The 25,558-nt window shown below is 42.8% G+C and overlaps 2 protein-coding genes across 16 annotated transcripts in view; one reads left to right on the forward strand and one right to left on the reverse strand.

Moving 5' to 3' along the window:
- The window catches only part of LOC133402600 (Fanconi anemia group A protein homolog), an 81,229-nt gene extending 75,661 nt beyond the window's left edge, over nucleotides 1-5,568 (forward strand). For 7 of the 9 annotated variants that reach the window (XM_061676510.1, XM_061676509.1, XM_061676508.1 and 4 more), the window contains 4 exons: nucleotides 4,451-4,544; nucleotides 4,829-4,910; nucleotides 5,043-5,187; nucleotides 5,266-5,568. In XM_061676510.1, coding sequence (XP_061532494.1) covers nucleotides 4,451-4,544; nucleotides 4,829-4,910; nucleotides 5,043-5,187; nucleotides 5,266-5,535 — 591 coding nt within the window. In that variant the 3' untranslated portion in view covers nucleotides 5,536-5,568. The remainder of the gene's footprint in view (nucleotides 1-4,450; nucleotides 4,545-4,828; nucleotides 4,911-5,042; nucleotides 5,188-5,265) is intronic. The other 2 variants (XM_061676513.1, XM_061676514.1) reach the window with 2 other exon arrangements.
- znf276 (zinc finger protein 276) overlaps nucleotides 619-25,558 on the reverse strand; it is a 44,554-nt gene continuing 19,614 nt past the window's right edge. For 5 of the 7 annotated variants that reach the window (XM_061676520.1, XM_061676519.1, XM_061676518.1 and 2 more), the window contains 3 exons: nucleotides 22,377-22,494; nucleotides 12,156-12,255; nucleotides 619-9,249 (listed from right to left, as the gene is read on the reverse strand). In XM_061676520.1, coding sequence (XP_061532504.1) covers nucleotides 8,973-9,249; nucleotides 12,156-12,255; nucleotides 22,377-22,494 — 495 coding nt within the window. In that variant the 3' untranslated portion in view covers nucleotides 619-8,972. The remainder of the gene's footprint in view (nucleotides 9,250-12,155; nucleotides 12,256-22,376; nucleotides 22,495-25,558) is intronic. The other 2 variants (XR_009768540.1, XM_061676523.1) reach the window with 2 other exon arrangements.

Below are 25,558 nucleotides of genomic sequence, written 5' to 3' on the forward strand. Positions count from 1 at the left end.
ATTTACCGGTTTTCCGCAGCGTTGTAAAAATCGTAATTAATCTGTTCCAAATGTAGAGCTCCCTAAAATAACATCCACACGACCTGAGGATGTAATCGTGCGCCTAAAGTTTACATTGTCTAGGTCAGTGCTTCTCAAAGTGTGGTACGCAGGCTATCTCGAGTGGTACGTGAAAGCATCACTACGTACAGTTTAGTTGTATTCAACTTTCAAAGTTAAATAAATTTGCTTTTAAAATTGAAGAAGTTTCTTTTTGAACATTTATTTAGGTCATGTTTTTAACTTTTGTGCCCAATGCATTTTAATTAAATTATCTGAGTACTAGTAGTTTTTTTTTTTTCCTGCGCTAATGTTAAAACTGCATAATATCACAGTGGCTTACAATAATATGAAATATACTTTTTAGGAATAAAACCTCTGTCTTGTTTTTGATTAGCAGACCTACTATGCTACTGTATTTTAATGTTGGTCGGGATAGTGGTACTTGTCGAGCAAACTATTTTTTTTTTTACTTGGTACTTGGCAGGGCCCTACACTAACTTTAACTAAGTAGCACTGATGCGACCAACTTTTTCAGTTGGCCGCACCAGCACGATATGATCGCACCCTTTTCTGAGGATGTAGACAGCATGACCATGGCATATCATAGTTTCGTATGAAATTAACTTTGACAGTGACTCGAGATATATTTGCTAAATATTTTACTGTGAACAAAATGTTGACAGGAAAAACAGGTCATTCATTTAAAAAAAGAAAACACTTTTATTAGATCATTTGTTTGACTCAGTGGGGCCAGCAGCCAGCTCTTACAGTATAGTGAGGGCTCCAAACCCTCTTCCCCTGGGAAAACCATTTATGTTTTAGCATTACCACAAGCATATGATTGAAATACATTTAAAAACGATTGCATAAGTCTACCACCACCATATAAAAGTTTATGACCGATGATTTTTCACACTATTTTGGAATGTACTTACAAGCAAAACAAACCAATTTACCTATTTAAAAGGATAGTCCCAAAGAGAACATGGTTAAATCAATACTACTGCAATTCTTTTACTTTATTTGAATGATTCAGTAGTTTGTTTTCCTATACAGTCCTCTTTAAAAGAGTCAGGGCTTTTTAACTTTGGACATATCTTCATATGTCTATGCTATAAACAGGGTTGGGAGGGTTACTCAATATTAGCAGGTTACTCAATAGGGTTGCGGGCGTGCTGGCGCCTATCTCAGCTAACTCTGGGCGAGAGGCGGGGTACACCCTAAACTGGTCGACAGCCAATTGCAGGGCACATACAGACAAACATTATTCACATTCACACCTACGGGCAATTTAGTCTTCAATTGACCTACCATTAGGGTTGGGCATCGATTGGAACCGGGACTGATGTTCCGGTTCTCCCGGAATCGTACAAATTAAAAAAATGTGGTTCCCAGTTTCAATGCCTCGTCTGCCGACCCCGAAGAAGAAGCGGCAAAAACCAACGACGAATGCGCAACGAAGATGTGCTTGTGTCCAACGGCGGCGGCGAACAAAAGTATGTTTTAACTTCAGTGCAAAACTTGGAATAAGATTATATACACCGCTCAGTAATTGGGTGAGTGAAACAATAAAATACGGACCACGGCACATGGACCAAGGCTGTGAGTATTGAATGGAGCCAACACCGGCAAGAGTCTACCGGTCCTCCGGTTTCCATTAGCCAACTAGTGGCCAAATATGTCGGCTTACCGTGTAATCCGCACACCGGCTCACCACAACAATGATCATTTATGGAGTTCGTGCCCATTTTATTTATTGAACGACAAGTCAACATAGTAATTATTGTGACAGGCCTTGTACTCAGTGTGAAATGTGGGCCTATATAATGCAACACTAGGCTGATACACTCGCAGGAAGCCAAGACTTATTACACTGGTCAACAACCAATTTATTGGAAGATTTTTTTAAGCTGATTTCGGACAATTAAAATGTGCTGAATCCAAAAATTATGTTGGTTTTGCTCAAGCAGGTCAACTTTTTGAACTATGGCCATGTTTTTGTTTAGATGTACAGGTATTTTCGCCAAATAAATGGAAGTTCATGCCCTGAATTCTGAACAATGATGACATAACATTAAATTTACAGGTACTTACTTTTATCAATGTCTACTTTTAAATGTACATTTTGCTTCATAAACTGTTAAAAAATTGGCATAAAAACCTGACCTGGACCGATATCATTTTTGGATTCAGCGATGCAAAATTGTACTAAATCAGTTGAAAAAACATACTTTGTAACCCACTCTTAGACTTTTTGTTTTGTTGTATGAATGGCAACGTTTTTTTGTACCTTCTGCCATCTAGTGGAAGAGCTTTTAATTGTTCTGCCTTTCATCTTACGTCATTGGCAAAGATGTATTTATAATTAATTGGATCATTTCCCAAGTGTGGGGGGAGGTGGGTGGTGCCCCTCCCTTTGGGACTGGTCAGTGCGCTTCAGTTGGGCTGGGGACCGTCCTGGGGAGTGGGTGGCGTCCCCCTGGTTGGGTCCCCTGCTGGACGGGCACACTAGTTTGCCCCCACCCCCCCCACCACACCCCCTCCCTGTGGGTGGAGGGGGCCAGGCCCACCCTTGCTCAATGTCAGCAACTCCGTTGACCAGTTGACTAACATGCATGTGATTTGTTCATTCTCTAATTCACGCAATCGGCTTTAATTGCGTGTGCTGGGACCGCTAATAACAACACAGGTTATATGAACATATCAACTGTCCTGTCCTGCCCTTTTCTGTCCTCTCAGTTAGTTATTGCATGTCCTCACCGGGTGTCGTTCCCCCGCCATCCACAAATAAGAACACAATTTGACTGTTGTAATGTGACTTGTGCTCAAATATCTAAACTAACAATTGTTCATCTGTGGTTCACACCCCTATTCCCCTTGTCCACTCTGTCCCCTTTTCTGTCCAGCTGCATTTTCAATAAACATAATTTTTTTTTTTTTTTAAATAAGCAGAGGGAGTGTGTCAAACTCCCCTGTTTAACAGCAAAACTGTTCCAGCACAAAAGACAGATGGACCATTCTGTAAGGCCATGCAGCTGAACAGGACAGGTTTAAAATAAATAAATAAGCAAGTTAGGATGCCATATATATGCTGTGCTACGTTTATGCCAGATGTAACGAGACCCACACCTTCCAAAAAGTTTCATCTCGTCAGTTCATGTAATGTTCTCCCAAAAGTCTTGGGAATCATTCAGATGTTTTGTTTTCGCAAAAGTTAGGTGAGCCTTTATGTTCTTTTGTTCAGCAGTGGTTTTTGCCTTTAAACTCTGCCATGGGTGCCATTTTTGCCCAGTCTCTTCCTTACTGTTGAGTCATGAACACTGACTTAACTGAGGCAAGGTAGGCCTTCAGTTCTTTTGAAGTGTTCCTGATGTCCTTTGTGGGCTCCTGGATGAGTCATTGCTATTCTCTTGGGGTAATCTTTGTAGGCCGACCACTCCTGGGAAGGTTCACCACTTTTCCATGATTTCTCCATGTGAGAATAATGGCTCTTCCTATGGATGTGAGCAGTGAAAATTAACCAAAAATTGTGATTAGTCACAATTAATTCATGATTTAACAAGTAATTACTTTTTAACACAGGCCAGGTAACCTTGAATTGTTTTTTTCCTGTATCAGGGGGGTTCGGTCCCCCATACCCCCCCTAACAGGACTCCCCGAGGGACACTGTCGAACACCTTCTCCAAGTGGGTTGGGAGAACTCGACTTTTGTTATTGAATAAATACTTATTTTTCCACCACAATTTGGTAATAAATTATTTTAAAAAATCAGACAATGGGATTTTCTGGATTTGTTTTTTCTTATTTTGTCTCTCATAGGTGAGGTATACCTATGAGGAAAATTACAGGACTCATCTTTTTAAGTGGGAGAACTTGCACAATTGGTGGCTGACAAAATACCTCCCCCCCCCCCACTGTATTTAATTATTAGAATAAATTATATTGACATACACTTTTCAATTTGAATAAACATTTTTACCTGTACAAATGTCCTTGCCCATCTGCCGTTTTAAAAATATAATGTGGCCCTTGAGCACAAATGTTTGGTCACTCTGCTCCAATTCTAAACGTGATGGGATGTGTGGATGCAAAAAAAAAAATGTCTGTTGGCTGAGTAGAACTTAAATTGTATTTTTTTCGCCTTAATTCATAATACCAGTAACTTTTTAGTCTAAAAATCAACGACACAAATATGTAAAGAAAATTGTCGAGTATTGAATCAATATTTGTCAATGGCCGAGCAAACTATGCGTTCATGTCTGATGTTTTAATATTTTAGTATCAACAAACCCTGAATTGCACCCAAGTGAACATCAGATGCTGTTCAATACAGTCTTGTTTAGGGTCAGAGTTTATTGAAGTTGCTTTCCTCTCGAGTTTGTAACGTCACCTATTTCTGTTTCTTTAGGAGTGTAGCCATCAGAACGCCTTAAACATATGCACAGAAGTCCTGACTGTGTTGGTGGATTCTGCTGACTGGCTACTTATCTTTAAATCTAAAGGTAAAGGTTCTTTCTTTCTCAGAAAACCAATCTTTCTGTTGAAAAAGACTATGTAAGCTACTTGTACAAAATGAAAGCAGTTGAGGTTCGTTTTATTCATGATTGGTAACATTTACTTGTACTGTATTACATAAGAGATCTATACTCCAACACTGAATGCCATGTCCTGTTGTGGCATTTTGTGGTAATTTCTGATAAATGGTTATAAATATTTATTGCTATGCTATATTTCACTCTTGGTGAGCTAATCTGGTAGCTAGAAGTGTAATTTAAACTTTTCTTAGATGCTGAAAAAGGTGCTTACCAGAGTGTTACCTTGGTGACATCAGACCGATTTACTCAACTGATGCCGTGGGCCTTCTACAGGTTAGCATTTAGAATCCTGTGTTTCTTTAAGTAAGTCCTGCCTTAAAAAAATGTATAACATACATTAAGTTGCTCCTGTATTCCTATTAAATTATTCCTATTAAAGTAAACACATTGTTCATGTGTGTTAAGCTTATTGCTTCAGCAGAGCACTGAGGTGCAGCAAAGAGCTGTGCGTTGTCCAGGCTTTCTCAATACTGCTGTCTCCTGCTACATCAGTCTGCTGCAGCTCCTAGATGGCCCGGGCCCCTCTATCACTGGACCCCTTGGAAGTCAGGTGACTAAGCCTTGAGCCATATTCACCCTGCTCAATTCAAATGAAATTCCCTCGCTTGAAATCTGATACTGATGATAGATGGAGTCTTGGCAGATTCTGAGCCAAAGCAAAACCTTCCTGCTGAGGGCCATTTCCCAGACGTCCACTTCCACTCTCTTTTCCGGGCATATAGCTCAGGTCAAACACAAACACGCTTATCAAGACCTTCCTTTGATTTCACCCTCTGGTTCTAATCTCTTTGTATTGTGTGTTCTGGTGCAGCTGGAGTCTCAGTGTGTGGAATTTGACCCAGAGGTGGCAGCAGCTCTGTCTACACACTTGGACCCTCACAGGATTATTCCAGAGTAGTCTTTCCTCTGATAAGGCAACTTTGGCTCAACAGTTTCACTCAAAATAACTGAAAGATGTTCCAAATGTTTTTCTGCCATGTTCTTGAATACAGTAATTACTTAAAAACAATAAAATAAATAAAAACACTTGACTTACTTGGGCGATTAATAAACCACTACAACAGTAAGAAAGCAAAGTTACTTACCCAATTTTTGTACAGACAGTACATACGGATGCAGCTGTTCTCAGCCAACACGACACTACTACAACGCCCACTTCACGGACGTGGCCACCCTTCCTTGCTTATTAGCTGTAAACAAGCTTGAAAAGTGGAATACAGGAAACCCTCGTGTATCACCGGGGTTACGTTCCCGGAAACCCAGCAATAAATGAACTCTGCAAAGTAGCGAATAAATGAACTCTGCAAAGTAGCGACCAAGTATTATTATTATTATATAAATGTACAGGGGGAGGGGGGGTGCACAATGAGCTGGGTGGCCGAAGTCCAGGACCATGTCAATCTGATCCCTGGCTACAGAAGCTAGCTCTAGGCACGTGGAATGTCACCTCTATTATTCTTCTGGGGGACTTCAATGCTCACATGGGCAATGACAGTGACCCCTGGAGGGGCGTGATTGGGAAGAACCACACACACACACACACACCTTAAACCGAGTGGTCTCCTGTTATTGGACTCATCATCGTTTGTTCATAACGAACACTATGTACACTTGGCACCAGGACAGCCTAGGCCGCAGTTCGGTGATCGACTGTGGTCGTGTCGGCGGACTTGCCACCGTATCATGTGAGTTGGGTCCGATGATACGGGGAAGATGCTGGTCCGACCTGGCAGACCCAAGCGTATTGTGAGGGTCTGTTGGAAACATCTGGCAGAGTCCCCTGACAGAAAGAGCTTCAACTCCCACCTCCGGCGGAACTTCACCCACGTCCCAGAGAAGGCGGGGGACATTGAGTCCGAGTACCATTGTTGAGGCAGCTGAACGCAGCTGTGGCTGTAAGGTGGTGGGTGCCTGTCGTGGTGGCAATCCCCGAACCCACTGGTTGACACCAGGGGATCCAAGGGATGCCATCAAGCTGAAGTCCTATAGTCCAATTAGGTCTTTTTGGTCTGTGGGACTCCGGAGGCAGCTGATGGGTATCGGCTGGCAAAGCAGAATGCAGCTTTAGTTGTCGCTGAGGCAAAAACTTGGGCGTGGGAGGAGTTTGGTGAGACCATAGAGAATGACTTTCGGACAGCTTCGAGGAAATTTTGGGCCACCATCTGGAGTCTCAGGAGGGGGATGCAAGTGCACTGTCAACACGGTGTCTGGTGGGGCAGAGTGCTGCTGACCTCAACTCGGGAAGTTGTGACTTGGTGGCCCGAATACGTCGAAGAACTCCTCAATTCCACTGACACGCCTTCTCATGAGGAAGCAACGTCTGGGGACTCTGGGGTTGAGGTCACCGAGGTGGTTAAAAAGCTCCTCGGTGGCAGGGCCCTGGGGGAGTTCCTGAAAGCTCTGGATGGGGCTGTCCTGGTTGACAGGCCTCTGAAATGTCACGTGGACATCGGGGACAGTTCCTCTTGATTGGCAGACCAGGGGGTGACTGGAGGGTGTGTTCCAACTATAGGGAGAATCACACTCCTCAGTCTCCCTGGTAAGGTCTATTCAGGGGTTCTGGAGAGGAGGGTCCATCGGGAAGTTGAATCTCAGATTCAGGAGTAACAGTGTGGTTTACGTCCTGGCCGTGGAACCTCAACAGGGTCCTCGAGGGTTCATGGGAGTTCGCCCAACCAGTCTACATGTGCTTTGTGGACTTGAAGAAGGCATTCGATCGTGTCCCTCGGGGATTTCAATGGGGGTTGCTTCGGGTGTATGGGCTTGATAAGGGCTGTGTATGACTGGTGTTAGAGCTTGGTCTGCATTGCTGGCAGTAAGTTGGATTCGTTTCCAGTGAGGGTTATATTTCGCCAAGGCTGCTCTTTGTTACCGATTCTGTTCATTACCTTTATGGACAGAATTTCTAGGCGCAGCTGAGGTGTTGACGGGGTCCGGTTTGGTGATATCAGTATCTTGTCGCTGCTTTTTGCAGATGTGGTTCTGATGGTTTCATCAAGCCGTGATCTTCAACTCCTGCTGGAGTGGTTCACAGCCGAGTGTGGAGTGGCTGGAATGAAAATCAGCTCCTCCAAATCTGAGGCCATGGTCCTCAGTCGGAAAAGGCAGGAGTGCTCTCTCTGTGTCGGGGAAGAGCTCCTGCTCCAAATGGAGGATTTAAAGTATCTCTAGGTCTTGTTCATGAGTGAGGGAAGAATGGAGCTGAAGATCGACAGGTGGATTGTTGCAGCGTCTGCAGTAATGCAGACTCTGTATTGGTCTGTCGTGGCGAAGAAGGAGCTCAGCCTGAAGGCGAAGCTATCGATTTACTGGTCCAGCTACGTTCCTACCCTCACCTCTGGTCATGAGCTCTGGCTCGTGACCGAAAGAACAAGATCGCGGATACAGGCGGACAGAATGAGTTGGTGAGGGGTTCCGGACACCCAACGGTAGGAGGCCCCACGAACAACGCACTACACGCTGGAGAGACCACATCCCTCGGCTGGCCTGGGTATACCTCGGGATCCCCCCGGAAGAGGGACAAAGTAGCTGGTGATAAGCGGAAGAAAATGGATGAATAAATGTCTAAGTTTCATATATGCATTTCAAAGCCAATATATGATACTTTAGAGAGGTGAAGGTATTTTTTTTTGCCCACTTGAGGTCAACATCCACACACAACACAAGTTCATGCGCACGCAGGTGTGCTCGACTTGAATGGCGCAACCAATAGCCCAAGCAGTAGGAGGCAATTTCCTGCCTTCAGCATCGGCACAGTTCCTCATACTGACGGACGGTCCTGCCAATGTAGTCAGCGAAAAAAGCAGTATGGGAACCCAGAACTCATTGCGGCGATGTTTTTAACTATAGTACTATAGCTGTAGAATAAACAGCTTAATGTTCTTGCATTTGTTTCTGTCGATTTTGCAATGTTTGTGTATTAATTGTTCATTGGGCTAAGGTTGGTAATTTGTGAATTACTTCATAAAACTCTGACAGTGGCTTGTGTTTTAAACACTGGCTTTCCAGTCATGTTCTTTGTATCGTCAAGCAATTTGGTTACTTACCAAATTTATGTGCTGAGATTACTCAGTAAGGTTTCATTTTTGCTAATAATAGCCCAACCCAATGTGAGTCATTGCTGCCACATTAAAATCATTTAGCCAATTAAGCTATCAGAATGTGCAAGTAACTGCACTACACTGACGTATAAAAATGCACTGAATCCGCAATGTGAACCACGATATAGCGAGGGATTACTGTATATGGTTGGAAAATTATAGTAAAGGCAAATAGACATTGGATGTTTTAGAGCGCCACCATGAGTCAGATCATGAGTTCCAAGTCTTCCTGACATCATCTGTCTTGTTCTTGTGGCATAGCTTCTCCGCTCATTAAGATTTTGTGCAGGTTGGAGAATGCAGTGTGTGGCTTCTGCTTGTTGCCTCCTTTCTGTATCTTGGTTTGAGTCAATGGGTGGACCATAGACATGTGAACATTGAGATTATGGGCCTTCTCAAAGCGCTTGCTGCATACCAAGCAGGCAAAATCCAGGTCAGCCTCTGCCTTGTGTTTCGTCATGTGATATTTCAGTGACGCCCGCTGACGGCACTGGAAGCCACAAACCTCACACCTGTAAGAAAACATTCATTCAATAGGGTACTTTTATAAATGACCAAGTTTTACAGACACATAACAACAACATTCTAATTCTAATTCCCTATCATTACAGTTCCATTTACCCAAACATTCTAATTCTCTATCTAAAATATACAAACCCCAATTGTAGTGAAGTTTGGATGTCATGTAAAATGTAAATAAAAACAAAATAAAATGATTTGCAAATCCTTTTCAACCCTTATTCAATTAAATACACTACAAAGTCAAGATATTTTAATATTCAAACTGATAAACTCGCTCTCATTTTGAATTTGATGCCTGCAATATGTTCCAAAAATGCTGGGACAGGGGCACGTTTACCACTGTGTGGTAAACGTGACCTTTCCTTTTAAATTTATTTATTTTATTTTTTATTTTTTTTGTCCAGTTCGGTTGTTAGGTCGAGGTCTTGCTGAAATAAGCAGGGATGTGCCAGAAAAAAACCTTGCTTGGATGGCAGCATATGTTACTCCAAACATTTATGGTGCCTTCACAGATGTGTAATTTACCCATGCCATGGGCACTAAAACACCCCATACCACAACATACCATCCCAGATGCTGGCTTTTGAAGTTTGCGCTGATGACAATCCAGATGGTCCTTTAACTCTCACAATGTCCACGATTTCCAAAACCAGTTTGAAATGTGAACTCGTCAGACTAGCACACGTTTCCACAGTGCGTCAGTGTAGCTAAGATGAGCTCGGGGCCCAAAGAAACCGGCTCGGTTTCTTGGTTTTGTTAATATATGGCTTTGGCTTCTTTGTTAAGCGATGGTCTTTCCAGCTTCATGTAGATGGCCTCTCTCAAATCATCTCTCTCCCCTAGCCAGAATATGCACATTTATGTCCTCGAAAGAGTGCCGTTTTTCTTGGAGGTGCAGGTAGATGGTTGAGTCTCCTGCCTGAGGAGTTTGCCCGTCTGTGTTGTGTCATGCATCTGTTCAGGGGTTGTTTGGTTTTCACAACGTATGTGTGTGTGAATTCCTCATTGCACTTGACCGCATTCACCAGATTGCTTTTCTGAGTATGGGCTGTCTGGTCTTTGTGGTATACCTGCCTTTGTCTCAGGCAGTTACCAGTTTTGAAGTGTACCGGAATGTTGTCTTGGTTGAAAATCCTTCTGAGTTTCTCAGAGAGACCCGATACATACGGAATGACAATATGGTTGCGTCACTCTTGTCCGTTCTGGAATTAGATGCTCTTTACGCAAACAACCAGCTGGAGTAACCACAGGTTTTGAAGGCCTCCCTCATGTGTCTATGTTCTTTCTCTTTGGCCTGTGGACTGGTTGAATTGTCATCAGCTCTGTGTTGTAGGGTACGGATAATGCAGAGTTTGTGTTCTAGAGGGTGGTGTGAGTCAGAGTATTGATCAGTATGTATAGATTTTCTGTGAGCCCCAAAATGTTATCTCCAATGTGGCCATCGCAGTCCAAAAAAGGCCACTTATTGTCTTTGACATTCTCACGTGTGAACTTATTGTCCACAAAGTTAATTTGCTCGGCTTCTTCACTTTTGATTGTAACCTACTGTATGTGTCATCCACATATCTGTACCAATGACTTGGAGTTGTTCCCTTAAAGGAGTTCAGAGCTTTCCTTCCCATGTCCTCCATGTACAGGTTTGCGCCGATGGGGGATACCAGGGAGCCCAAAGCACAACCATGTATTTGATTGTAAAATGTTGCCATGAATTGAAAATATGTGATGTTAAGAAAAATTTCCAGCCAGTGGCATATCTGTTTGGAGTTTAAGTGTGGATCTGTCATCAAGAAGTAGCCGTTGCCTCACAGTTTCCAATGCATCCTGCGTTGGAATGCACATCGAATGAAACCATAGTTATATTTTCATCCAGATTTAGGTCTCTGACCTTATCAACAAAGTCCATTGAGTTTTGGTAGTGGTGTGGAGCCAACCAAGGGTGTCTCACTGTCTCAATTGTGACTGCACAAACAAGTTGCCACGTAGCTGTAGATGAGTCCCAATCATAATCAGCTGGCAAGTCTTACTACAGCTAATCAGTGTAATTTAGCTTTTCTGGCGGGTAAGCTGTGGAGAAAATTTTTTGATGTGCTATAAAATAAAATAAAAGTCCTTTGTATTTATTTATTTTGACCATGTACATTGGTTGCACATGATTAAAATGTGTTAAAATGACAATTTACCCCTCTTCTCCGAAAAAAAAACAAAACATCATTTTAATCGTGCAACCAATGTACATGTTCAAATTAAGTAAATTCAAAGGACTTTTTTTTCAGTGTGCGTGTCCTCTCCTGCGTATTAAAATAATGGAGTAATCAAACAGGAGTCAAAGTTTTTGATATCCTCTTTGATATGGCTGATGTGCTTCTATTTGAATTCAAAAGATTTATTACAAATACCATACAACATTTACACATGAACCATTATCTCATAGGGCTGAGTGTAGGTTGGTGTATGAACACATTTGTTGTGAGCTATAAAAATACATGGTATTAACCTTGTGGGGTGATCAGAGTCAGCCACATGTGAGTAGTAGTGTGTAGTAGAGTTCTGGCATTGATAGCGCAATAAGACGTTTCTAGCCTTTTGACTAAGCTTTGAGGTTCGTCAAATTCACAAGGTCACCCGAGTATCACTTACACAGCTTTTGAAGTGAATTTTATACTGTAATTGTATAGAAAAACTTTGGCGTAATCTTGCTAACAAACTTACAAATGCCAAGTGAAATACAAGTTTGGGCTTTCAAGCATGGCAGAGTTAATTCTTAATTAAATACATTGTTCTGCTGATGATTTGTAAATCTTTAATCGGAATCTGTAAATAAATGCAATAAGAAAAGTTGTTTTCATCAGTTCAATGGGTTTAGGCCAAAAGATTCAATTTTCAATATAGTACTTACTGCAAAGGTTTTACACCTGAATGCCTCATTTGGTGAACTGAAAGGTGTTTTCTCTGTTTAAACGTTTGTCCGCACTGGTCACAGATGTAGTTCCTCTCTTCTGCAAAACAGACAAGGACATGCTAAACACCACGTTTCATTTACAGCCTAGGTCAGCATCTCAGTGAAATAATGGTTGCTTGAAAGGCCTGAAAGCAAGGGTGTCAAACTCATGGTATTTCAAGCCTCGTACAGCCAAATTTGATGTCAAGTGAGCCATAAGATAGTGTTTTCTCCCCTTTGTTTTAATGCAACGCCATGTGAGTACATTAGGATCATGTTTATGTTTGATGAACATCCATCCATCCATCCATTTTCTACCGCTTATCAGAGGTCGGGTCGCGGGGGCAGTAGCTTTAGCAGGGACGCCCAGACTTCCCTCTCCCCAGCCACTTCATCCAGCTCTTCCGGGGGGATCCCGAGGCGTTCCCAGGCCAGCCGAAGGATGTAGTCTCTCCAGCGTCCTGGGTCGTCCCCGGGGTCTCCTCCAGTTGGGACGTGCCCGGAACACCTCACCAGGGCGTTTGATGAAGAGTCCGTTACAAACTATTAAGAACCACCTTAGATTTCTTCAAACCAAATGCAATTTATTTCAGTTTATCATCTACATGTTCATCATAACTGATGTATCGGACACGCCATCAACAAGATGTCCCCAGCAACCTTTGATGGTTCTACATTCTTGCCTTCTGCCCCGCTGAGGCAGACGGTCACAAGAAGCCTGGCTGATGTCATGTTATGACACCTGGAAACCTGGGCTTCCAGTCATCAAAGGCCCCCTTAGTGCGCAGAACCAAGATACCAACCAAAGGTTTGGAAAACCCGCCGTTCAAAGCAACTCAAAATAACATTTCAAAGAACCATTTGGTCCTTTGAAATCCATGCAAGGCCCTCTAGGACAATTGATGGAACACAAGCGAAACCCGTTGGCGGTCGAGAGTTACTGCCAGCTGCGAGCTGTGGCACAGATTTCTCTGAATTTAAATGTCTGTTTGATATTTTACAAACTTTGCATGAATGGTCCCAGTATAAATCCTGACACCAATGTCACTAATGATTGTTTGCCACAGGTCTGATGTCAAATCTGCTTGTCAACTGAATCGGATGATGTTTCACCTCACACAACACAAATATTAACAGGCTCAGCCACCCAAAAAATTGAAACACTCATTGCTTAAATTAAACAGGGTGTGTGCATGGCAATGCAAAGCTGGGAACCGATTTCTTTATCATAGATCAAATGATTATTTCCCCTGGTTTAAAACCACAAATAATCCTCAATTGAAAATCCATAGCAAGAGGCGCGGTCTGCCTTCCATTTGGTCTCTGGGCCAGCTCCACTCTCTCCTGTGCATAAAAGGCCGAAGCACCCTTTGTTCTGGGCTCGCTCGTTTTTCAACTTTCCGGAGAAACTGACGAACAGCCAGAGAACCCCGCATCCCACCACGAGGCAGCGGAGATGCAGTCAATCCAACGCGGAGGGCAGAGGCACTCTGCCACAATTTGGTGCGTGTGGGGTAGCTTGCGGATAATATATCCGTCCAGAAGATAGTGTGACGCAAGTCTTTTCTGAGCCCGTGACGAACACTGTCACTAAGGAGCTTGGGCAACCCTACCCTTGCTTTTTCTCCATTTTTGCATTCCTTTACTTTTTCTTCCTTCCTTTTCTGTCAAATCCTCCTGTTCGGCGCCTGGCCCAGCCATCTGGAAGACCGAGCAGCCTGTCCAAATTCTGTTCTAAGCAACGTAAGGGCAGCATGCTGTTCCTAGGTACAAATTGGTGCATAATTGAATTGTCATAACGGTAACAGAAATTCCCAGCTTCCACATAACTCAAACACCAGCTCGGGCTCCTTCCCTGCCAGAGAGGTGACGTTCCACATCCCCAGAGCCAGCTTCTGTAGCTTGGGATCGGATCGCCAAGGTCCCTGCCTTCAGCCACCGCCCAGCTCGCAATGCACCCGACCCCTATGGCCACTCCCACAGGAGGCGAGCCCAAGGTCAGGGGGACCCACGTTACCCTTTCGGGCTGTACCCCGCCGGGCCCCATGGGTCCACACCCGGCATCCAGGCGTTCGCCTTCGAGCCCCACCTCCAGACCTGGCTCCAGAGGTGGGCCCCAGTGACCCACATCCGGGGAAAGGAAAACTGTGGCCATAGTTCGTCGTCATCATCATTTGAGCCGTGCTTTATCTGATCCCTCACCTACGACCTGTTTGTCGTGGGTGACCAGCATAAAGCCCCAGACAACTCAGCTCCTAGGATCATTGGGACACACAAACCCCTCCACCACAATACGGTGACGGCTCAAGGAGGGGTAACTGAAAAATCAAGCGAAGTAAAAGCAATGACAAACATTTTGGGGGGAAATACGACAAATACGCACCTCCACAGAAAGCCTGTCGTGTTTAAATCCGGTGCGTTATTTCCTAACATCGATACGATGGATCGATTACCTTATTATCGATATCTGTCCGGAAGGTTAACTTCACAGATCGATCCAGTTGGATCGTAGGAATATAAATTTACACAATATAATGAATGAATCGTTACACCACTAGTATTTACATTTTGTCATGTTTTTGATTATCAGATTCCAATGATAAATAATATATGAATATAGCGTTGTACCATACTGAGGTATCTTGAAGTGGGATTGTACCAGGTTGCAGCACCTGCATTAATCAGGTTTTTTTGAGTACCTGCATTAAAAAAAAAAAGAAGGAAACGCGCTCAGTTCATACGGTGTCTTATATGCCAGTAACCAAAAAGCCGATGGTCAGCCAATGACTGCCTGTCTTCCGACAAGTTCTGTGCATGCAACTGTGGACCGGAAGAATGAAATGGCTTCAAACTGCCGACTAGCTCCTGCAGGCACGTTAGCACGCGTTAGCCATCGGGACGTAACCTCTAAGTCCGCAGCTCACTAAGCTATGTGAGCAAAGTCAGTGTTATATACAGTGGATTCTCCTGTGCTGTGAGGGAAACTCTGCATTCGATGCACACGAGATTCAGAAAAACAGAAAGAAAGTCAGAAAAACAGGGGAAATAATTGTCATAAAACAGGGAAGAAAATAGTCAGAAAAACAGGAAAAAAAATACTAAGAAACAAATATTTAAAAAAACAAAGCACTCAAATAAATTACTCAGAAAAACAGGATTTATTTATTTTTATCCAAGTGAATGCAATACGCTTCTGTACCCCTGTAATGTACTATGTAATTATGGTGGACAATAAGTATTTTGTCACCTACAAACAAGCAAGATTTCTGCCTCTCACAGACCTGTAACTTATTCTTTAAGGGGCTCCTATATCCTCCACTCGTTACCTGTATTAATGGCACTTGTTTGAACTCGTTATCGGTATAAAAGACACCTGTCCACAACCTCAAACAGTCATACTCCAAACTCCACTATCGCCATGACCAAAGAGCTGTCAAAGGACACAAGAAACAAACTGGTAGACATGCACCAGGCTGGGAAGACTGAATGTGCAATAGGTAAGCAGTCTGGTGTGAAGAAATGAACTGTGGGAGCTATTATTATAAAATGGAAGACATACAAGACCACTGATAATCTCCCTCGATCTGGGGCGCCACACAAGATCTCACCCTGTGGGGTCAAAATGTTCACAAGAATGGTGACAAAAATCCCAGACCCACACGGAGGTACCTACTGAATGACCTGCAGTGAGCTGGGACCAAAATAACAAAGGCTACTATTCAGTAACACACTCTGCCGGCAGGGACTCAAATCCTGAGGAAGCACGGCCTGCCACAGGAGCTGTTGAGGCAGTTCTATACAGCGGTCATCGAATCAGTCCTGTGTTCTTCCATCACAGTCTGGTTTGGTTCTGCTACAAAAAAGGACACACTCTGACTGCAACGGACAATCAAAACTGCTGAAAAGATTGTCGGTACCCCCCTAAGCACCCTTGAGGACTTGCACGCTGCCAGACCCAAGACAAGAGCATGCAAAATCCACTCGGACCCTCCACATCCCGGTCACCAGCTCTTCCAGCTACTTCCCTCAGGTAGGCGCTACCGAACAATGCAAACTAAAACTAGCAGACATTCCAACTGCTTCTTCCCTCTTACCATCAACTTCTTAAAAAGCTAACTTACAATTCCATTGCAACATGCCGCCAATTCTTTGTCTTGAGTCTGTTGTCACATTTCTGTCGGGCCAATTATACAGACTTGTGCACTCACTGGGGTACTCTCGCCACGCTGCACTATTTGCATATCTGTTGTTGACCAATACTGGCCACTCATGCCAAAGTAGCATCTGCACCACTTGCACACTGACTGAGGAGTATCTGCAACATTTGCACAATCGACATTGTCCCCGATTATCGCAATACTAGTCACTTTAACCATACATTCCTTGAAGTCTCGGCGCCCTTTGAACAATGGTCATTGCACCGGATTATTGCTATGTTAGTCAGTCAAACTGCTCTAATTGCTAGAGGACTATGCATCTTTTTGCACAATTGTCAAAAAAAAAAATATATATATATTATTATTATTATTATTATTATTATTTTTTTTTAAATGTACCGGCTGGTTAGAGCGTCAGCCTCACAGTCCTGAGGACCCGGGTTCAAACCCCAGCCACGCCTGTGTGGAGTTTGCCTGTTCTCCCCATGCCTGCGTGGGTTTCCTCCCACATCCCAAAAACATGCATTAATTGGAGACACTAAATTGCCCGTAGGTGTGACTGTGAATGCGAATGGTTGTTTGTTTGTATGTGCCCTGCGATTGGCTGGCAACCAGTTCAGGGTGTACCCCGCCTCCTGCCCGATGACAGCTGGGATAGGCTCCAGCACACCCGCGACCCTCGTGAGGAGAAGCGGCTCAGAAAGTGGATGGATGGATGGATAAATCATTCATTATTATTAGCATTATCAAATTACTAGCAACCTTTTATTGCTCAGTGTTTTTCTCAATGTCTTTATGTCTCAAAAGTATTCTCTGTCAATTGACTGTCTGCTGTCGTACTAGAGTGGCTCCAACTACCGGAGACACATTCTTTGTGGTTTTTTTGGACATACTTGGCAAAATAAAGATGATTCTAACACTGTACTCTCCGACTTGTGACAGACCTTTTCCCTCAACTGACCGCATGATTGAGTTACAACCTGTTTATGGAAGATTTTCTTAAACCAAGATCAAGGTGTAAAAGTCTGGACAAATTTAAGGTGTATGTTTTTATACATACACGTTACCATGTTATATCGTTCAAATTAATCCATATCTAAATATTTTTGGATGCTTAATACTTAGTAATTTTGTTCTTGTATATTTGATTAATTATTATCAGAAGGGGGATTGTTGTGGCAAAAGTACTTACAAGTTTAATGTATTATTTTATTGTTCCATAACACTGGTGGAACCTTTCTTAGACTGGTAGCTTTGGTTTCACAGCAAGCCATTGTTTTTCTTCTCGAAGTACATACCCATGAGAGATAAGCCAGCTGGCTGGGTAGCTGCAATGGAGCTGGTGTGAATCATCTCTCGTAGAAATTTACTGGATCTGACTGAAGGAACGTCCTTATAATCTGTTTTTGATACTTAACTTCAGTGTGGTGGGGGCCTGTAATGAGCGCATGAGCTCTGACCGTCGCCTTCCTCTGTCACTCACCCCCAATAACAGTTTTGTATTTAGCTAATTTCCTCACTCCCCCTCTCTCTTTTTGAAAATATCAAGTAAAAAGCTCTTTGTACTCATAAAAAAATAACAACAAAAGACAAAATTGATTTCTTAATCATTCTGCCAGAAGAATTGCCAAAACAGGGGTGACACTGACAAAAAAAAAAACCCAAGATAGACCCATCAGTACAAACCCCAATTTCAATTAATTTGGGATGTTGTGTAAAATGTAAATAAAAGCAGAATACAGTGATTTGCAAATTCTTTTCAACCCATATTTAATTGAATATACGACAATGACAATATATTTGTTCAAATCGATCTTTTTTTTTTTTTTGGGCAAATATTAACTCATTTTAAATTTGATGCCTGTACACACGTTCCCAAAAAGCTGGGACAGGGGCATGTTTACCACAGTGTTATATCACCTTTTCTTTTAACAACACTCGGGAACTGAGGCCACTAATTGTTGTTTTTTAGGTGGCAATCTTTCCCATTATTGCTTGACTTTAGTTGCTCAACAGCCCGGAGTCTCCGTTGTTGTATTTTGCGCTTGATAATGCGCCACACATTTTAAATGGGAGACAGGTCTGGACTGCAGACAGGCCAGTCTGGTACTTGCACTCTTTTACTATGAAGCCACGCTGTTGTAACGTGCAGAATGTGGCTTGGGATTGTCTTGCTAAAATAAGCAGGGACGTCCCTGAAAAAGACGTTACATGGTTGGCAGCGTATGTTGCTCCAAAATCTGCATTGTCCGAAATTAACTTTTTGACTCAGCGGCCAAGTTGGCCCGGTAAATGAAAAAAGAAATCCACTATCCAAGCATATTTTTTACCGGCCAAAATATTAAACCATTGTACAAAGGGCTGCACAGTATATCGAAAACGTATCGTCGCTGCGATAATGGCACTTGCAATAAGTGTATATGTGTGCAGCCCTAATTTTACACATTTCTAGAATACAGTATTATGTTGGATGCAAATTGAGAGATGTCAAAGTAACATTAAACAACAGAAATAAGAAAAAAATGTTTTATTTAACATCCATAAAGTCTGTCCTGCTCCTGACACAGTCCTCGTGCCACAGCATTACAGCCTCCGTGGGATAATACTCTATGGCACGTGTCTGTCTGTTAATTTTTCATCATTGAACATTTTTAAAGGACTTATAAGCCGTTTGGAGGCTGAAACATCTGGCTGTCGATGCTTATGCTTATACAAACTGTGTTAACTGGTAATGGTTTTCTGAAGTTTTCCTGAGCAGACGTGCTTTTTAATGCAGGGATTGACGTTTACGGGCATTCATTCAATGTTGATTTTCGGCCTTGCCGCTAACATGCTGATTCTCTGAATCGATGATATTATGGACTGCAGATGATTAAATCGCTAAATTCCTTGCAATTGTATGAGAAATTTTGTTCTCAAAACTGTTGGACTATTTGCTAACGCAGGTTGTTCACAAAGTGGTGAACATCGCCCCATCCTTGCTTGTGAGCAACTGAGCCTTTTTTGGACATTCTTCAACTTCCCCAGTCTTTTGTTGCCCCTGTCCCAGATTTTTTGCAAAGTATTGTAGGCAAATTCAAAATTAGAGAATATTTTCACCAAAAAAAAACGAAAAAAAAAAACAGTCATCACTTTGAACATTACATACAGTATATTGTCTTTGTACTGTATTCATTTGAATATACAGCGGCTGAAATAACTATTTAACATGTCACCATTGTTCTCACTAAATATATTTCCAAAGGTGCTATTGACATGAAAATTTCACCAGATGTTGGGAACAACCCAAGTAATCCATACAAAGAGAGTAGGACAAATAAACTCAGAAATTAAGTTACGTGTAATAATTTGAAATGACACAGGGAAAAAGTATTGAACACGCGAACTGGTATTTATTTAATACAAAAGCCTTTGTTTGCAATGACAGCTTTAAGACTCCTCCTGTATGGAGAAACTAGTCGTATGCATTGCTCTGGTGTGATTTTGGCCCATTCCTCCACACAAGCAGTCTTCAAATCTTGAAGGTTCAAAGGGATTCTTTTATGGACCTTGAGTTTCAGTTCTTTCCATAGATTTTCGATTGGATTCAAGTCAGGTGATTGGCTGGGCCATTCTAGCAGCGTTATTTATTTTTTTCTTGGCAGTATGTTTTGGATCATTATCCTGATGAAATGTCCACCCTCTTTTAGTTTCATCATCCTCATAGATGGCAGCAGATTTTTGTCAAGAATGTCTCTGTACATTTTCCCATTCATCCTCCCTTCAATAATGTGACGTTTACCAGTACCATTTGCTGAAAAGCAGCCCCACACCAGCATGTTCCCACCTCTGAACTTCACTGTTGGTATGGTGTTTTTAGTGTGATGTGCAGCGCCATTTCTCCTCCAAACGTGGTGTGCATCCAAACAGTTAAGTTTTGCTCTCATCTGACCAGACTATATTTTCCAAGTATTTCACTGGCTTGTCCAAATGTTGTTGAGGAAACTTTAAATGAGCTTTGACATGCTTTTATTTTCAGCAATGGGGTCTTGCGTGATGAACATGCACACAGTCTATGGTGCTGGAGTACATGACTCACTGTTTTCCTTGTGACAACAGTACCTGGTAATTGCAGGTCTTTTTGAAGCTCCCCACAGGTGGTCCTTGGCTCTTGGACAACTCTTCTGATTATTCTTTGCTCTCATATGTCACAAATCTTGCGAGGAACACCTGATCGAGGCAAATATATGGTGGTATGATTGTCTTTCCATTTACATATTATGGCCCCAACCGTGCTCACTGGAACATTCAGAAGCTTAGTTATGCGCCTGTAAACAATGCCATCGTTATGTTTTGGAACACTACATTACTTTGTGATGGTCTTGAGACAGCTGTTTGCTCTTACCTATCATGAGATGTGTCTTGACTCACACCTTGGCAATGAGACCTTTATATAGGCAATCAATTAGGACTGAACCAGCTGCTATTCATTTGCACTGACAAGGGGCTGGATTGCTGTTTGATTATTGATAGATTTTAGGTGTTGCCTTGGCTTTCTATGCCTTTTTGCATGTCCCTTTCTTCATGTGTTCAATACTTTTTCCCTGTGTCTTTCCACATTATTACACACGACATCATTTCTGATTTTATTTGTTCAACTTTCTTTCGATGTATGGATTGGGTTGTTCCCAACATCTGGTGAAAATGAGCAACCTACAATAGCACCTTTGGAAATATATTTAGTGAGAAAAATGGTGACGTGGTCAATACTTATTTCAGCCCCTGTAGGTTGAAAAAGATTTGCAAATCGTATTGTTTTTATATACACAATGTTGTTTTGCACAACATCCCAACTTCATTGGAATTGGGATTTGTATTTTTTGCCTTTTTCTGATGAAATATTTGTTTTTCAGACAGATTTTGGCCTGCTCACAGGTGCAGGAGGCTATGATATTTCCTCATTGAATTACTGCGGTCTAATTATTGCCGATAGTGAATGTTTTTTTTCCTTTATTTTTAGACAATAACGGGTGAAAATAGTGCTAGTGAAAAATTTTAGTCGGCTCGTTTTAAAAAAAAAAAAATTATAATAAAAAAATCGATCTTTGAAATGGCCCTTTTAAGAAAGAAGACAGCCACATAATGCAACGAGGTAAATGCTTGCAGATTAATTTCCGCATGTATTAACATGTTTTGTCAGCACAGTTGTCTTGATTGCATCACAAATGTCTCCAGAAAATAATTCCAATGGATGACGTGACAAAGGCCTTTCTGCGTGGTGTATGGTGGCGTTGTGTGACACAGGCAGACTTGGATGTGCACTGCTGGCGAACATCTGCCATCACAGCGCCGTGGTTGTACCATTTTAATCAATAACTGTGAAATAAATGACTGAATCTTTTATCATATTCAGTTAGCAATCGAACATAATTTAGGGGTGCTATAGCTGTTGTCTTCATGTGAGCGAGTGAAATGGTATATGATTGCTTGGTTTGAACATCTCTTGGCCGCTGTTTTTGTTTTTTTTGTTGTTTGTTTTTTTAGTAAGGGACTTCATTGGGCAGTTTTGAGCGAAAACAGAGAGCTTAAATGTGAATTTTTTGACCAAAGAAATAACATTCATCATGGGTTGTGAGCGTAGCCCAGCTGAAGTTGATGAGACTTTGATACACCACGGACTGGTCAATAGGCAATCACAGGGCACATCTAGACAAACAAGCATTTACACTGGCATTAACACCTCAGGATAACTTTAGACTCTTCAGTGAACCTTACATGCATGTTTTATGGAATGTGGGGGAAAGGTAGAGTACCTGGAGAAAAATCAAGCAAGCACAGGGAGAACGTGAAGATTCCACACAAGAAGACCGTAGCCCGGATTTGAACGCCAAACCTCAGAACTATGAGGCAGATGTGTTAAGCAGTCATCTGCCATGCCTCCCAAAGAAATAACATTTTTAATGAATTATGTTAAGCTTGCTGTGAACTACTGTACAGACGTTTGAAGGTAGACCCAAGCTTTGACTGATGAAACCAAACATACCTGTGTGGATCAGCTTGACATGTCGCTGCAAGTAACGGTCAATGGTAAAGACCTTGTTGCATCCAGGATGGGGACAGGGTCGCTCTCTTACCTCTTCATGATGTTCTTTTATATGCTTCTGGAAGACAGTGCCAGGGTGAAAACAAAGAGCGTAAGATACAATCCCAAAACTGTCAGATGCACAGAGACAGATGCACAGTGAAGTGTTTGTAGTACATGTGGCAGAGGTGTGCTTGTGTATTTTGATTGTGTTGCATCAATAGGCCCAAATCAAGACACCTCTATTTCTTTTGTCTGTAAATCACATCATCTCAGATCTCAATTAAAGAACAATTTCAGTTGAAAGACAGCTGTTGAGAGCAATATAATGTCACACGATTAATGGATAACTAAAACAGTGGAGCCTCAGTTCACAAACTTAATTCATTCTGAGAGACTGTTTGGCGACTAAAATGTTTGAACCAAAGCAGTTTTTTCCAATTAAAATAAATGTAAATAGAACAGCTCTGTTCCAGCCCCAGAACCAAGGTATAGTCAGGTCAATAAATATTGGGACATCAACACAATTACCATCTTCTTGGGTCTAAACACCACCACAATGGATTTGAAATTAAACACACAAGATGTGCTTTAAGTGCAGATTTTGAGCTTTAATTTGAGGGCATTTACATCCAAATCAGGTAAACTGTTGGAATTACAAGCGTTTGTACAAGCCCAATTCCAATCAACTTGGGACATTAAGTTAAACATAAAGAAAAACAGAATGCAATGATTTGCAAATCATGTTCAACGTATATTTAATTGAATACACTGCAAAGACAAGATATTTGATGTTCAAACTGATAAACTTTATTGTTTTTTGCAAATAATCATTAATTTATAATTTTATGGCTGCAACACGTTCCAAAAAAGCTGGGGCAGGGTCATGTTTACCACTGTGTTACATCACCTTTTCTTTTAACAATATTCAATAAACGTCTGGGAACTGAGGACACTAATTGTTGAAGCTTTGTCGATGGAATTCTTTCCCATTCTTGCTTGGTGTACAGCTTCAGTCCGGATGGTTCTTTTCCTCTTTGGCCCAGAGGACACGACGTCCACAATTTCCAAAAACAATTTGAAATGTGCACTCGTCGGACCACAGAACACTTTTCCACTTTGCATCAGTCCATCTTAGATGAGCTCGGGCCCAGAGAAGCCGGCGGCGTTTCTGGGTGTTGTTCATAAATGGGTTTTCCTTTGCATAGTAGAGTTTCAAGTAGCACTTACGGATGTAGCGCCGAACTGTAATTACTGACATTGGTTTTCTGAAGTGTTCCTGTGGTGAGATCCTTTACACATTGAAGTCGGTTTTTGATACAGTGCCGCCTGAGGGATCGAAGGTCACGGGCATTCAATGTTGGTTTTCCGCCTTGGCGCTTACATGCAGTGATTTCTCCAGATTCTCTGAAGCTTTTGAAGATATTATGGACCGTAGATGATGAAATCCCTAAATTCCTTACAATTGTACGTTGAGGAAAATTTTCCTTAAACTGTTTGACTATTTTCTCACGCACTTGTTCACAAAGAGGTGAACCTCGCCCCATCTTTGCTTGTGAATGACTGAGCAATTCAGGGAAGCTCCTTTTATACCCAATCATGGCACCCACCTGTTCCCAATTAGCCTGTTCACCTGTGGGATGTTCCAAACGGGTGTTTAATGAGCATTCCTCAACTTTCTCAGTCTTTTTTGCCACCTGTCCGGTGCCTGCTTTTCCGGAACGTGTTCCAGCCATAAAATTCTAAGTTAATGATTATTTGCTAAAAAAATAAATAAAGTTTATCACTGAACATTAAATATCTTGTCTTTGCAGTGTATCCATCCATCCATCCATCCATTTTCTACCGTTTATCCGAGGTTGGGTCGCGGGGGCAGTAGCTTTAGCAGGGACACCGAGACTTCCCTCTCCTCAGCCACTTCATCCAACTCTTCCGGGGTGATCCCGAGGCGTTCCCAGGCCAGCCGAAAAACATAGTCTCTCCAGCATGTCCTTGGTCCGTCCCTGGGGTCCCCTCCCGGTGGGACATGCCCGGAACACCTCACCAGGGAGGCCTCCTCTCGATGTGGAGGAGCAGCGGCTCTACTCTGAGATCCTCCCGAATGACCGAGCTTCTCACCCTATCTCTAAGGGAGAGCCCGGACAGCCTGCGGAGTAAAATCATTTGGGCCACTTGCATCCGGGATCTTGTTCTTTTGGTCATGACCCACAGCTCGTGACCATAGGTGAGGGTAGGAACGTAGATCGACCAGTAAATTGAGAGCCTCGCCTTTCAGCTTAGCTCCTTCTTTAACAGAATGGACCGATACAAAGTCCGCATCACTGCAGACGGTGCACCGATCCGCCTGTCGATCTCCCGTTCTGTTATTCCCTCACTTGTGAACAAGACCCCAAGATACTTGAACTCCTCCACTTGGGGCAGGATCTCATCCGCGACCTGGAGAAGGCACGCCACCCTTTTCTGACCGAGGACCCTGGTCTCAGATTTGGAGGTGCTGATTCTCATCCCAGCCGCTTCACACTCAGCTGCGAACTGCTCCAGTGAGAGTTGGAGATCACGGCTTGATGAAGCCAACAGAACCACATCATCTGCAAAAAGCAGAGATGTAAGGCCACCAAACCGGACCCCTCTACGCCTCGGCTGCGCCTTGAAATTCTGTCCATAAAAGTTATGAACAGAATCGGTGACAAAGGGCACCCTTGGCGGAGTCCAACCCTCAGCGGGAACGAGTCCGACTTACTGCCGGATATGCGGAACAAACTCTGACTCCGGTTGTACAGGGACCGAACAGCCCGTACTAGAGGGTTCGGTACCCCATACTCCCGAAGCACCCCCCACAGGACTCACCGAGGGACACGGTCAAACGCCTTCTCCAAGTCCGCAAAACACATGTAGACTGGTTGGGGAAACTCCCATGCACCCTCAAGGACCCTGCTGAGGGTGTAGAGCTAGTCCACTGTTCCACGGCCAGGAAAAAAAAAACACACTGCTCCTCCTGAATCTGAGATTTTCCTGAATTCTGAGATGGACCCTCCTCTCCAGCACCCCATCGTGGTGGAGGGGTTTGTGTGTCCCAATGATCCTAGGAGCTACGTTGTCTGGGACTTTATGCCCCTGGCAGGGTCACCCATGACAAACAGGTC

This window comes from Phycodurus eques, chromosome 5 (genome assembly GCF_024500275.1).
Source record: "Phycodurus eques isolate BA_2022a chromosome 5, UOR_Pequ_1.1, whole genome shotgun sequence".
Lineage (NCBI taxonomy): Eukaryota > Metazoa > Chordata > Actinopteri > Syngnathiformes > Syngnathidae > Phycodurus > Phycodurus eques.